General features: G+C 60.6%; 2 protein-coding genes across 3 annotated transcripts; one reads left to right on the forward strand and one right to left on the reverse strand.

The window, feature by feature from the left end:
- Positions 1-540: 540 nt before the first annotated feature.
- Positions 541-8269, forward strand: ZNF541 (zinc finger protein 541). The gene is made up of 16 exons (XM_072030106.1): positions 541-599; positions 1711-1937; positions 2724-2877; positions 3123-3771; positions 3926-3984; positions 4327-4423; positions 4500-4616; positions 4724-5051; positions 5183-5246; positions 5320-5462; positions 6039-6142; positions 6367-6442; positions 6625-6713; positions 7065-7205; positions 7516-7655; positions 7727-8269. Exons 1-16 carry the CDS (start codon positions 553-555, stop codon positions 7863-7865), a joined length of 2574 nt encoding a protein of 857 aa, XP_071886207.1. The 5' UTR covers positions 541-552; the 3' UTR covers positions 7866-8269.
- LOC140000264 (E3 SUMO-protein ligase ZBED1-like) lies at positions 8226-13220 on the reverse strand. Of its 2 annotated transcripts, none has more exons than XM_072030107.1 (3): positions 12480-13220; positions 12218-12352; positions 8226-10632 (listed from the first exon to the last, which is right to left on the reverse strand). In XM_072030107.1, the coding sequence occupies exons 2-3, from the start codon at positions 12339-12341 to the stop codon at positions 8696-8698; spliced, it is 2061 nt and encodes a 686-aa protein (XP_071886208.1). In that variant the 5' UTR covers positions 12342-12352; positions 12480-13220; the 3' UTR covers positions 8226-8695. The 2 variants fall into 2 exon arrangements, with proteins under 2 accessions (XP_071886208.1, XP_071886209.1); XM_072030108.1 differs by lacking the exon at positions 12480-13220 and adding an exon at positions 11701-11937 and having other exon boundaries at positions 12218-12342.
- Between the last annotated feature and the right edge of the window lie 81 nt (positions 13221-13301).

Consider the following 13301-nt stretch of genomic DNA (forward strand, 5'->3'; position numbering starts at 1 on the left):
TCCTTTACCTCAAGGGGGGGCCCTTAGCCCTTTATCTCTAAGGGGGGGGGTCATTCCTTAAACTTTTACCTCATAAGGGAGCCCTTAGCCCTTTACCTCAACGGGGGGGCCCTTCTATGACCCTTTACCTCAAGGGGGGAGAGAATTCCTTAATTTTTTACCTCAGGGGGGGTCCCTGAAGCTCTTACCTCAAGGGGGGGGCCCTTCCTTAAACCTTTACCTCACGGGGCAGCCCTTACCCCTTTACTTCAAGGGGGGGACCCTTCCCTAACCCCTTATTTCAAACGGGAGACCCTTTTTTATGGCTTTATCCCACCGGGGGGGCTCTTTCCTTAAAGTTTTACCTCACGTCGCCCCCCTCCTGAGGCGCAGGGCGGCGGGAGGGCCGCCCCCCATTCCCCCTGCCCGTCTCCAAGATGGCGCCGCCGCCTTCCCCTCCCGTCTTTTCCCGCCGCAGCCCCGTCACGTGACGCTGCGCGCAGGCGCCCTGCGGGCCGGCGGCACGAGGCGCGGCGCTCCCCCCCCCCCCCGCCGCCCCCTCCCACCCTGCGCATGCGCAGCGCCGCGGGCGGGAACGGGCAGGGGGCGCGCGGCGACGGGTGGGGGCGGGGGAGGGGGGGGGGTGGGCTCACGGGGAGGCCCCAATTAACTAATTAGGGGCTGGGGGGGGCGAGGTTACCTCAGGGAGAGCCCCCCCGGTCCGAATTAGGGCTGTGGGAGGGGGGGCACGCGGCGTTTTGTGGGGTTAGGGGGTATATTTACCTCAGGGACAACCCCAAAATCCCTTTTTGTTGCCTCGGGAGGGGGGCAAATGGCGTTTTGTGGGGCTGGGGGCAAAGTTTACCTCAGGAAAAGCCCCGAAGTTCTGAATTATGTTCTTGGGAGGGGTTATGTGATGTTTTGTGGAGCTGGGAGAAGAATTTACCTCAGGAAAAGCCCCGAAGTTCTGAATTATGTTCTTGGGGGGGGGTTTTGTGATGTTTTGTGGAGCTGAGAGAAGAATTTACCTCAGGAAAAGCCCCAAAGTTCTTAATTGTGTTTTTGGGAGGGGTTATGTGGTGTTTTGTGGAGCTGGGAGAAGAATTTACCTCAGGAAAAGCCCCCTCAATTGCTAATTACATTCTTGGGAGGGGGCGTGTGGTGTTTTGTGGGGCTGGGGGCAAAGTTTACCTCAGGAAAAGCCCCCCCAGTTCCTAATTACATTACTGGGAGGGGGCATGTGGTGTTTTGTGGGGCTGGGAGAAGAATTTACCTCAGAAAAAGCCCCCTCAGTTCCTAATTACATTTCTGGGAGGGGGTGTGTGGTGTTTTGTGGGGTTTGGAGCCACATTTACCTCAGGGAGAGCCCCCAAGTTCATATTTCTAGCCTTGGGAGCACGGGAACGTGGCTTTTTGTGGGGCTGGGAGAAGAATTTACCTCAGAAAAAGCCCCCCCAGTTCCTAATTACATTATTGGGAGGGGGCGTGTGGTGTTTTATGGGAATGGGAGAAGAATTTACCTCAGGAAAAGCCCCCCCAGTTCCTAATTAGAGCCCTGTTAGGGGGGAAATGGGGTATTTGTGGTGCTGGGAGCAGGTTTCCCTCATAAAAAGCCCCCCTAATTCCTGCTCCCAATCCCCCCTAGCCCCCAGCCCCATTTTCTCCGCTGTGGGGGAGTCCCAGTGTGTTTTTGGGCCCCCCCTCAGTGCCATGTCTCTCCCTTTTTTCCAGGTGGCGTGCAGGCAGCATGGAGCGGTGCCGCTTGGTTGAGGAGGGGGCTGCAAATTGGGAGCTGCCCCTGCCCAGCTTCCCCGAGGGTCCTGGGCTGGCCGGGGGCGACGCCGACGGGACCTGTGCTGGCCTCAACGCCCCCCCGGACCCCCCAGCAGAGCCTGGCGGTGCTCTGGAGGCCGAGCTGAGCGTGCTGGCCCTGTACCCGGCCGAGCCCCTGCAGCACGGTGAGTCTGCAGGCCCCCACGCTGCCCCCCCCCAGGTGGTTTTGGGGTCATTTTCCTGGAAATTGTGCCCGTTCCTGCAGCCTGAGCGCCTCGGAGGTGCTGCCTGTACCTCCCAGGTGCTGCCTTTACCCATCAGAGGGCACTCACGCTGCAGAAGATCGTGATTCCAACGCTTCCCTTCCGCAGGAGTTTCGCTTCCATCCCATTTTCCTAAAATTACACCCAAAATAGGAATACGTGCTGTTTTTTTTATATATATTAAGAGTCTTTGCAAGCTGCTCTCCAGCTGGCGGAGGGGAACTTGCAGGCATTAAGCTGACAGCTTCGCTAAACGCCTCGCAAACGTCTCCGTTAGCGGAGGGGGGGCCGTTCTGCTTCATTCCACCCCAAATTGGCTCTGAAATGGGCTCAGCAGAACGGGCTCGGCCGTTTGGTGATAATCACACCGCAAACGGACCCAAAACGCCGCGCTTTTGGTGCCTGGGAGACAAACCAAAGGAAGCCCCGTGGCTGATAGTGCTTGGATGGGAAAATGAGATTTTTAATGACCCAGGGCTGCGTTTTCCTGAGCTCGGGGATTAATTTATAACATTTTCCCTCAGATTCTTGCTGCTCGGAGGGGATTTGGGGTTCTCCCCACCGTGTCCTCACCCGGCTTCTGCTCTCACAGCCATCCAAAGCCCCGGGGCTGGATTCTGGTGGGGTCGTTGAGAAAAAATGAAGGTTTTGATGGCAGGAATGAGGAGGGAGCCTAACCAAGGGGTCTCTCTCCTTCCCCCTCTCCAGATTTTGAGCTCCCCGTGGCAGAGGACGCGCGGCACCGGTGTGGCCGCCCTGGGACCTCGCCTCCAGCCCACGGTGGTCGTGGGGAGGCGTTGGGTGGCCAGCAGGGCCAGAGCTGCTGCCCCGGGTGCAGCGAGGAGCTCCGGCAGCACGACCGGTACGTGGGCAGGGTGGCTTGGGGCCGTTCCCAAGGTGCCAGCAACGGATTTGGGCTCGGAGGGCGTCACTTTGGGCTCAATGGGTGTCAATTTGGGCTCAAAGAGTTGATTTGGGCTCAGAGCGCCACGATTTGGGCTCAGAGCACCACGATTCGGGCAATTTGTGCTGTTTGTGCCCCAAAGTGTGAAGTGCTTTTGTGCTGGGAACCCAGATGTGACACGCACCCTCCCTGCCCCCCTCCAGAGCCCCCTGTGAGCCCCTCGCCCGCCCGGAGAGCGACCGCGACCGCCGCTCGCCGCGCCCCCACCGCTCGCTGCAGCACGGAGACCCCCGCGAGGCGCCGCCGGTGGCCACGTTCCTGCCCTGGGGCATCGCCAGCAGCTTCGTGACCCCCGCGGAGGGGGCCGGAGGTTGGGGTGCCCCCGGGAGGAGCGAGCTGGTGGGGGCTGCGGGTGACAGCAGGGAGCAGGAGCAGCAGCGCCAGCAGGGCACCGCTCCCCACGCCCCCTGCCCAGCACCACCGGGCGAGAGCATCAAATCCGAGGCTCCTGCTGCCAGCTCCCAGCCCCCCCAGCACCCTTGGGAGAGCCTCAGCCAGACCCCCCCGCAGCTTGCGGGCACCCCACGCCGCCTCCTGCCCCCCTCGGGCAAGCGGCCGGCGGCCGAGCCGCTGCGCGCCGTCTTCCAGCAGCTGCCCCGGCTGCAGGAGGCTCCGGCGGCCTCCTGGCAGCTCCTCGATGTGCCGGGGGGGCCCGGAGGGGCCCGGTGCCCCCCCGGTGCCCGCAAGCAGCCGGCGGCGTCCCCCAGCCAGGTGGCCATGGCCTCCTTCTCCTCGCCCAGCCCCGCGCCGCCGGCGGAGAAGCGGCGCCTCACCATCTTCAACCGCATCCAGGTGGGTTCGGGGCGCAGCCCCCTGTTTCTGTGCTCGTTTTTGGGGCTTTTTGGTCCTCCTGTCGGGGCTGGGCTCGCCACGAGTGCTCTGATGGTGTTGTTTTGGTGCTAAAAGCCCAGAAATGATCAAACCAAGCTCGTTTCTCCGGCCGCAGGGTGGGAACATCTACAGGCTCAGCGCGGCGCTGGAGGAAGGCGGCCGGGTGGTGGCACGGTGAGCAGCTCGCGCTCAAGTTTTGAGGTTTAACACCAAAATTTGGCGTTTGGGGGGCTCCTGGGGTGTTTCAACAGCTGGCCAGCCATGGTTCTCCTCCCATAGAGCTGAGATTCGGGCAGCCTTTTCATCTGGCTCCCTTTAGGCTGCGCTAATTAATTAATTAATGAGGGGCGCGGGGTTCTGGGAAGCCAACTGCCCCAAAAAGCAGCCGCTGTGGGGCAGGGCGGGGTGCTGACACTGCTGGGGGGGCACCGGCTCTTATCCAGCAGGGAAACCCCAGGGGATGGCAGCCGAAATCCCCAAACTCAACCCCCCCCCCGTTCCTTCTGCCCCCTCCAGCAGCACAACGAGCGCCGTTCCTGCGGACAGCAGCCAGCTCGGCGGGGCCACCAAGGGCCTGGAGGGCCTCGTGTGCGGCCGGGGGGAGCAGCAGCAGGTGACGAGGGAAGGGCGGGGGGCTCCAAAACCCTGCTCGTGGCGGGTTCCCGGCCCTAAATCCCTCTTTTTTTCAGAGAACCTCGCTCGGCGTGGCGGGGACGGCGCAAACTGGGACCAGTGGCAGCCCCTCGGAGCCGGCGGCGCCCCCGCTGGTGATTCCCGTCTCCGTCCCCGTGTCAGCGGGGAGCCAGGTGGGTCCCGGGGCTCCCCTAAATCCCCTGGTGGCCTTAAATAACACAATTATGGGGCTGGGGGGCTCCGTCCCCCCCTTACGGACCTGACACACATTTGGGGTCAGACCCCCAGCAGGGAGAGCGCAGCGTGGGAGCCACCGGGAGGCTCGCAGCCGGCGAGGAAGAGGAGGAGGAGGAAGAGGCGGCCGCTGCCCCAGCCCCTGCTCATCCCCCCGCTGCCCCCCGAGGTGCCCCCCGGGCTGGGGGGGCCCTTCCAGAGCAACCTGCGCTCCCCGGTGCTGCTGGTGGACCACCTGCTGCGGGAGCTGGTGCAGCGCTCGCCCTACACGCCGCCCCCCATGCTCAGCCCGCTGCGGGCAGGATCCGGCCTCTACTTCAGCGCCGTCTGCTCGCCCTCCGGACACCCCCGGCAGCTGCTCAGCGCCGTGCTAGGTACCAAAAACCCTGATTTGTGTTAATCAAGCAGAAAAACGATTTTCTTTAATTTCTTGGAGGGCAAATCGTGAGGGAGGGGGGTCCCGGGGGACATCAGCCCCTCACCCCGTGCGTTTTGTGCCTCTCAGACCGCATGGACAGAGATTTCGGGCTGTGCCTCGTGGCAGACAGCGCCAAAATCAGCATCGAGCCGTGAGTCGGGGTGCTGTGGGGGGGCAGCGGGGGGAGGAAGGGCTCGGTGAAGCTCCTCTTCCTCGCTCCCCAGCCACATCAACGTCGGGAGCCGCTTCCAGGCCGAGATCCCGGCCCTGCAGGAGCGGCCGCGGCCGGGCGGCGAGGAGCAGGCGGCGACGCTGGTCTGGAAGCCCTGGGGGGACATCGCCACCAACCGCGAGACTCAGGACCGAGGTTTCTCCAAATTTTTTGCCTCTGAGGCCAAATTTTCCCTGTTCCCACAGCTTTTTGCCCGCTCGGGTTTCCTTTTTGGGGTTCCTCGCGCGGGCGGCGTTCCCGGCAGCGGCACCGGGGCCCTGAGGCTGTCTGGTTCCTACGTGTGGCACCTTGGTTTGAATCTGGTTTGGAATCTGGATCTGGTTTGAATCTGCTCTGAATCTGGTTTGAATCTGCTCTGAATCTGGTTTGAATCTGGTTTGGATCTGAATCTGGTTTGGATCTGAATCTGGTTTGAATCTGCTCTGGATCTGGATCTGGATCTGGTTGGAATCTGGTTGGAATCTGCTCTGAATCTGAATCTGGTTTGGATCTGGTTTGGATCTGAATCTGGTTTGGGATCTGAATCTGGTTTGGGATCTGAATCTGGTTTGGATCTGAATCTGGTTTGGATCTGGTTCGAATCTGAATCTGAATCTGGTTTGGAATCTGAATCTGGTTTGGATCTGAATCTGGTTTAAATCTGCTCTGAATCTGAATCTGGTTTGGATCTGGTTTGAATCTGGTTTGAATCTGCTCTGATTGCGCTCGCAGTGACGGCTCTGCTCAACATGGCGTGCTCCAGCGCCATGCCCGGGGGAGGAACCAACCTGGAGCTGGCCCTGCACTGCCTGCACGAGGCGCGAGGCAGCGTCCTGGTGAGGGGCCGGGGGGGGCCGGGGGGGGGCTCGGGACCCCCAGGACCCTCCCGTGGCTCTGAGGGGGCGATGCTGGGGGCTGGGGGGTGGGAGGGAGCAGCGGGAGCAGGGGGGCTTCCCCTGGGCTGGGTGTGGGGAGCCACAGGGCAGCCCCAAATGATGATTTGCCTCGGTTCTGTGCCTTGGGGGGGGGATCTGAAGGCTCCTTGTCCCCCCCCCTGCAGGAGGCCCTGGAGATGTTGCTGTTTGGGGGGCGCCAGAAGCCGGACTCCCACCCCCTGGCCAATTACCGCTACGCAGGTAAACGGAGCCGGGGCCCCCCCTGCTCCAAGGGGGTCGTTCCCGGGAGCTGCGGGGCTGTTAGCGAGCAGCAGACCCCGTGACATCATTTGGGTGGCAATTTGACCTAATTTGGGACAATTTGGTGTATTTTGGGGGGAAATTCGGCTGCTAACGCCTTGCCTCCTGCTGCTCCTCGCCAGGTTCCGACAGCTGGACGCCCGCCGAGAGGCAGCAGTTCAAGAAGGCTTTCTGCCTGCACAGGAAGGATTTTCACCTCATCCAGAAAAAGGTAAAACCTCAAAAAAGGTAAAACCTCGAATTTGGGGCAGCCCCGGGACGAGCCCGCGCTGCTCCCTCCTGGGCCCGGCAGTGTGGGAGGATTCCAAGGGGATGCTTCAACCCTGGCGGGGCTTAAATTCGGGAGCGAAGGCAGGAAGCAGCAGGGCTCTGCTCCAGATCATTCCTCCCCAAAATAATCATCCCCATCATCCGCGGTGCCACAAGGTGTGGTTTGACCTCAAAAGCTGAGAGAAAAACCTGAATTTGGGATTTGTGACCCCGGGGATCCCCCAGAGGGGAAGGAAGGTGCCGGGGGAGCGTCGCCTGCTGCTGCTCACCCATTCTGCTTCTCTCCCGTTAGATTCAGACTAAAAACGTGTCGCAGTGCGTTGAGTATTACTATAGCTGGAAAAAAAAACTAAAGTTTGACCACGGTCGAGCTCACGTAGTAGACAAAAAACCCAGGAGAGACAAGGAGGAGGTGCAAGAGGCTGAAGAGAAGGTAGACGAGCTGGGGCTTGGCGCGAGGTTGCTGCTGCTCCTCTTTTTGGGGTGAAAAAGGGCTTTTTGTGTGCCAGGGGCTGGAAAGTGCCTGGTGCTGGGCTTCCAGCCCTGCCCCTCGTCCCCAGCGGCGTCGATGTCGCTCCCCGTGCCCGAATTTCTTCCCCGTTCCCCCAGGTTTTCAGCCCACTAACATGCTTTTCTCATTTTGGGGCTATTTAGAGAGTTTTCAAGCCAATATTTTTAATTAACCCCCCCCGCCCACGTTCCTGGAGGGAAGGTGATGTTAATTAACGCCCTCGCGCCCGCAGCCCGCCGGCAGCCCGAGGAAGAGGCACCGCCTGCTGCCGAAGCAGAGGAGCTGTAGGAAGACCCCCCCCGACGCCGGGGGTCCCGGCGAGCCCCCGCAGGCCTCCGAGCGCCCCAGCTTCCCCTGCAGGGAGTGCGAGAGGTGGGTGGGCGCCCCCCGGCCCCGCGGCGACCGAGGGGGAGCCGTGACCAGCTCCTTTCCCCCCCCCGCAGGGTGTTTGACAAGATCAAGGGCCGCAACGCCCACATGAAGCGGCACCGCCCGCCCGCAGAGCCCCTGCTGAGGATCCCCTGGCCCCTGCAGCACCTCCAAGGCCGGGCCAGGCCCTGGGAGGCCGTGATTTCGGAGTAGCCCCCCAGGAGGATTTTGGGACGAAAAGCCACGGCTTTGGGGCTGCGCGACTTTGGTTGGAAAGCTGATTTGGGATTTTCTCAGCGTTTAGCAGCGGTTGGAGTTGGGATTGACTGAGGGACCTGCGAAAGCATCCAACGCCCCCCCGGCACCGAGCTGTGCAGGCGCCTGCTAAATTCGGAGAGCCTGGCACCAATTTGGCATCGTGCGTGGGCGGGGGGGCGCCGCGCCCGCTGGGGGGCTGCGGGGTCGCTCCTGAACCGAGGGCAGAAGTTTTGGAACTGGGTGTGCTGGGCTCTGGTGTGGGGAGCTCGGGGTTTGGTTGTGTCGGTGGGAAATGGGTGGGACGCGGCGTTTAAAACCTGTTAAAATGTGTTTAATTACACCTTTTGCCCTAAAACAGACCCGGAGTGCCGCCTTCCTTCTGCTTCGCTCGTTCAGGGGGGTTCTGGAGAGCAGCTCTGGGTTTTTGGGGCGCCCTCGACAAACCCCGCAGGCTCCCTCGCGTCACGCCCGCTTGGTGGCACCCGGAGCCGAGCGTGAGCATTCAGCCCCCGCTGGGTGAGGAGCAGGCGCCGAATTTCCTCCAAAATCCCCCCCCAAGGGCAGCAGCGGAGCTTTGGGACCTGTTTGGTGCGGAATTCACCATTTTTGCTGATTCTCCTTCCCTCCTCGGCGACGGAGCCGTCCTCAGCCATCCTCATGGCGCAGCAAGGACCGAGTGGAGCCCCCCAACGCGGCACCTTCACAGCTCCCCCTGAGCCCCCTCCTCGCCGCGGTGACCACCAAAAGGCACGGGCAGGACCGCGGAGAGCCCCCCGGCGCGGCTGCTAGCACGGGTCCCGCTGCGCGCTCCTCCCGGCCTCCAGCAGGTCCCGGTTGTGGTGCAGGAAGAGGATTTGGTGCAGCTCCTCGTGCGGCAGCGCGGCGCGGCGGTGCCGCAGGGCGCAGTCCCCGGTGGCGAAGGCTTGGTGCGGCGGCACGGCGGTGGCGGGCACGGCCAGGTACCGGCGGCTGAGCCGCGCCAGGGCGGGGAAGCGGCGCTCGTTGCTCCGCCACCACAGCAGGGGGTCGGCGCTGCGCTTGCAGAGCGGCTCCACGAGGTAATTCTCCAGCTGCCGGTGGATCTCGGGCGTGCTCTCGGTGGGATCCTTGCCCAGCAGGATGTCGTACGCGCTGGGGGAGGGGGCGCCCTCCGTTTTGGACCCCGAACCGGGTGCCCAGGGGTGGGTGCCGGGCGAGGGGGGGCAGTGGCCGAAGGTTTGGGACAGCAGCGCCTTGAGGCGGCCGTGCAGCTCGCTCCTCAGCGCGGGGCTCAGGAAGCGCAGCTCCTTGAAGCGCGGGTCCAGGAAGGAGGCGATGACGGCCGGGCTCTCCAGCAGCTTCTCCTCGTCCTCCAGCCCCCAGCGCCGCCTCAGCTCGGCGCGGATCCTGCCCACGGCCGCCCCCACGGCCGCGCCGGCCGCCTCCGCCTGCTGCCCGATGGCGGCGGCCACGCCGTGGACGCAGGGCATGAGGGCGGAGGCCGAGGCGTTCTGCTCCTCGCGCAGGAAGGCGGCGGCGATGCCCAGGGTCCTCAGCACCGCCACCAGCTCCTGCAGCAGCTTCCACTGGTGGTCGGCCAGCCCCGGCGGGGCCGCGGCGCCGCGCGGCTGCTCCTCCAGCACCGCCATCAGCGCCCACCTCAGCTCCAGGAGGCTCTCGCACATCTCCATGGTGCTCCCCCAGCACGAGCCCGCGTCCAGCACCAGTTTGCACTGGGATTTGTTCAGCGCCTCCAGTTTGCCGCTCAGGCAGCCGCCGGCCTTGGCGTCGTGCTGGAAGTAGCGCACGATGCCGCGGGCGCTGCTCAGCGCCTCCCGCACCGGCTGCACCTCCAGCCCGGCCTCCACGCAGCGCTGCAGGACGCGGGCGGCGCAGCCCAGCCCGGCCCAGCCGTGCGCCGCCGCTGCCGGCTGCTCCCCGTCGTGCACCACGCAGAGCACGGCCTGGCTGCAAACCCCAAATTCGGCCAGCACGGCGCGGAGCTGCTCCCCCAAATCCCCCTCGGCCTCGTCCTGGCACGCTCGCCGCGTGTCCAGCAGGCACCGCGCGCGCCGCCACTCGGCGTCGATGAAGCTGGCGGAGACGCCGAGGTAGCGGTGGCCCGGCCGCGCCGCCCACGGCTCCAGGCACAGCACGAGGCCCGGCGCCGTCTGCAGGTAGCGCTCCAGCTGCCGCCGCGCCGCGCCGTAGCGGTGCCGCAGCATGCCGGCGAGCCGCGCCGGCGCCGGCAGGGCGAAACCGGGCTCCAGGTAGCCCAGGAGGAGCCCGAAGCCTTTATCCCGCACCACCGAGAGCGGCTGCAGGTCGCGGACGATCATCTCCAGCACCAGCTCCAGGATGGCCTCGCCGCGGGCGTCGCCGTGCCGGGGGCCGCTCTCCGCCGGCCGCGGCCGCTTGGCCTCGTGGCCCTCGTGCTCGGCGCCGCGCTCGTCCTTGGGCGGCGCGTCGCGGATGCTGTGCTTCCTGGCCAGGTGCTCGCGCATGGTGGTGGTGCTGTTGTGGAAGGAGAGCTGCTTCTTGCACACCGTGCACTCCACGAAGGCGTCGCCCAGTTTGGTGTAGTAGTGCCACACCTTGGACTTGCGGCGGTCGGCGCCGAGCGCGCCGCCCGCGCCCTCCGGCCCCGCGCCCTTCTCGCGGCGACGCCGCGACAACGACGACGACGACGCCGGGCACAGGGAGGCCGCTGCGCCAAAGGTGCCGAAGGTCAGCGGGGTGTCCTCTGGGGGCAAAGAGAAAAAAGGGTTGAGGGCTCCTCTGGGGGGGAGCACAGAACAAAAAAGTCAATGTTTCTGAGGGCAAACACGAAAAAACTCAACATTTCTGAGGACAAACGGAAAAAAACTCAACGTTTCTGAGGGCAAATGGAAAAAACTCAACATTTCTGAGGATAAATGGAAAAAAACTCAACGTTTCTGAGGACAAATGGAAAAAAAACAACGTTTCTGAGGGCAAACACTAAAAACTCAACGTTTCAGAGACCAAATGCTAAAAACTCAACGTTTCTGAGGACAAACGGAAAAAACATTTTTAAGGACAAATGGAAAAAAATCAATGTTTCTAAGGACAAATGGAAAAAAAATCAACGTTTCTGAGGACAAATGGAAAAAAAATCAATGTTTCTAAGGGCAAACACTAAAAACTCAACGTTTCTGAGGACAAACGCTAAAAACTCAACGTTTCTGAGGACAAATGGAAAAAACTCAACGTTTCTGAGGATAAATGGAAAAAAACTCAACGTTTCTGAAGACAAATGGAAAAATAACAACATTTCTAAGGACAAATAGGAAAAACTCAATGTTTCTGAGGACAAATGGAAAAAAAACAACGTTTCTGAGGGCAAACACTAAAAACTCAACGTTTCTGAGGACAAATGGAAAAAAACTCAACATTTCTAAGAGCAAACACTAAAAACTCAACGTTTCCGAGGACAAATGGAAAAAAAAATCAATGTTTCTAAGGGCAAACACTAAAAACTCAACGTTTCTGAGGACAAACGCTAAAAACTCAACGTTTCTGAGGGCAAATGGAAAAAAATCAACATTTCTGAGGATAAATGGAAAAAACATTTTTAAGGACAAATGGAAAAAAAACTCAATGTTTCTGAGGACAAATGCAAAAAAATCAACGTTTCTGAGGATAAATGGAAAAAAACGCAACGTTTCTGAGGACAAATGAAAAAAACTCAATGTTTTGCTGAAGACAAACACAAAAAACTCAACGTTCCTCTGAGGACAAATGCTAAAAATTCAACGTTCGTCTGAGGACAAATGTAAACCAAAAAACTCACCATTTCTTTGAGGATAAATGCTAAAACCTCAACGTTCCTCCGAGGAAAAATGTTAAAAAAAAAAAATCAACATTGCTCTGGGGACAAACGTGACACCCACGTGAACCAAAACCCGACGTTTATTTTGAGGACAAACAAACCAAAACACTCCACATTCCTCTGGGGACAAACGGCACCAACGTAAACCAAAAAACTCAACATTCTTCTGAGGACAAACACGAGAAATTCACCATTCCTCTGAAGACAAACACAACACCAAAACAAACCAAAAAACGTTATTCTGAGGACAAAACACACAAAAATTAAAAAACCCAAAAACTCAACGTTTCTCTGAGAACAGACCCAAAAATTCAACATTTCTCCGAGGACAGATTTAAAAAAAAAAAAAAAAAAAAAAGAATAAACCAAAAAATTCAACTTTCCTCTAAGGACCGCCCACCCCACGCCTCCCCCTCAGCCCCCCTCCAGCACCCGGGCTCCCTTTTTTGGGGGAAATGAGCCCAAAACGGGCACGTACCGGGCGCGCTCTGCGGGTAGGGCTGTGGGGCGAGGGGCAGGGGCTCGTCGGCCGCCTCCTCCTTGGGCCGCGCCTCGGCCCCGTCCTCGGCCTTGGGGCGCCGCCGGCCGCTCGCCTCCGCCATCGCCTCCCGCCCTGGAATTGGGGGAGAAAACGTTAAAAACAGCAAAAAATGCTAAAAACAGTAAAAAATGTTAAAAATGTTAAAAACGTTAAAATGTTAAAAATGTTAAAAAGCCAGCGTGGAGCCCTGGGGTCGTACCCGGACAGACGGAAGGCTTTGGCTCGTTAGCGTCTGTGTTCGTCAGCCGCTCGGTTAATTAGCCGCTGGGTTAATTAGCGGCTGGGTTCGTTAGCCGCTCGGCTCGTTAGCTGCTCCCCTTTCACCTGGAAGTGCTGCGGGCAGGGCTCCTCTCAAAAGTTCCCGCTGGGAAGGGAGGAAGGAGGCGGCCCCCGCCTCTGAAGGAGCCTGGCGGCGGGTTTTTTGGGGTGAATTCGGGCGGATTTGGGAAAATTCGGGGGGTTTGGGGGAGGGGGGTGCAGGGGGGTGCTCGGTCGCTGCATCGCCGGCTCCCAGCCCTGTGCTGCGGCTCCTGGAAGGGGGGCAGGGGGTGAGGTCAGGGGTGTGACGTCATCATGATGGCCGTGACGTCATCACGGTGCTCATGATGTCATCAGGGTGGCCGTGACGTCATCACAGGAGCCGTGACATCATCACCGTGGTGGTGACGTCACCGCGCTGTCAGCTCCTGGCTGAGCAGAGCAGCTCCGTGCCCCCCCCCTCACCTCCCGGCCCCCCTTTTACTGCTTGGCTCCCGCCTCCCCTTTGGGTCAAAATCCCCATTTTTTATCATTTTCATTCATTTTTTCTTTTTTTGAGGACAAAACGGCCAATTTTGGGTCTGCAGTGCCCATTTTTGCGCAGAATCCTCCACCCCCACCCGCGGAGCTCTCCCCCTTCCCCTCCCTCACCCCCCTCACCCCCCCCTCCCTTAATTACCCCCTTAATTACCCTTTAATTCCCCGCCATTCCCCTCCCCTCCCCTAGGGGGCGCCGCCCCCCTCCCCGCACCCGGAAGCGCCG

The sequence above is a fragment of the Anas platyrhynchos genome, chromosome 33 (genome assembly GCF_047663525.1).
Source record: "Anas platyrhynchos isolate ZD024472 breed Pekin duck chromosome 33, IASCAAS_PekinDuck_T2T, whole genome shotgun sequence".
Taxonomy (NCBI): Eukaryota; Metazoa; Chordata; class Aves; order Anseriformes; family Anatidae; genus Anas; species Anas platyrhynchos.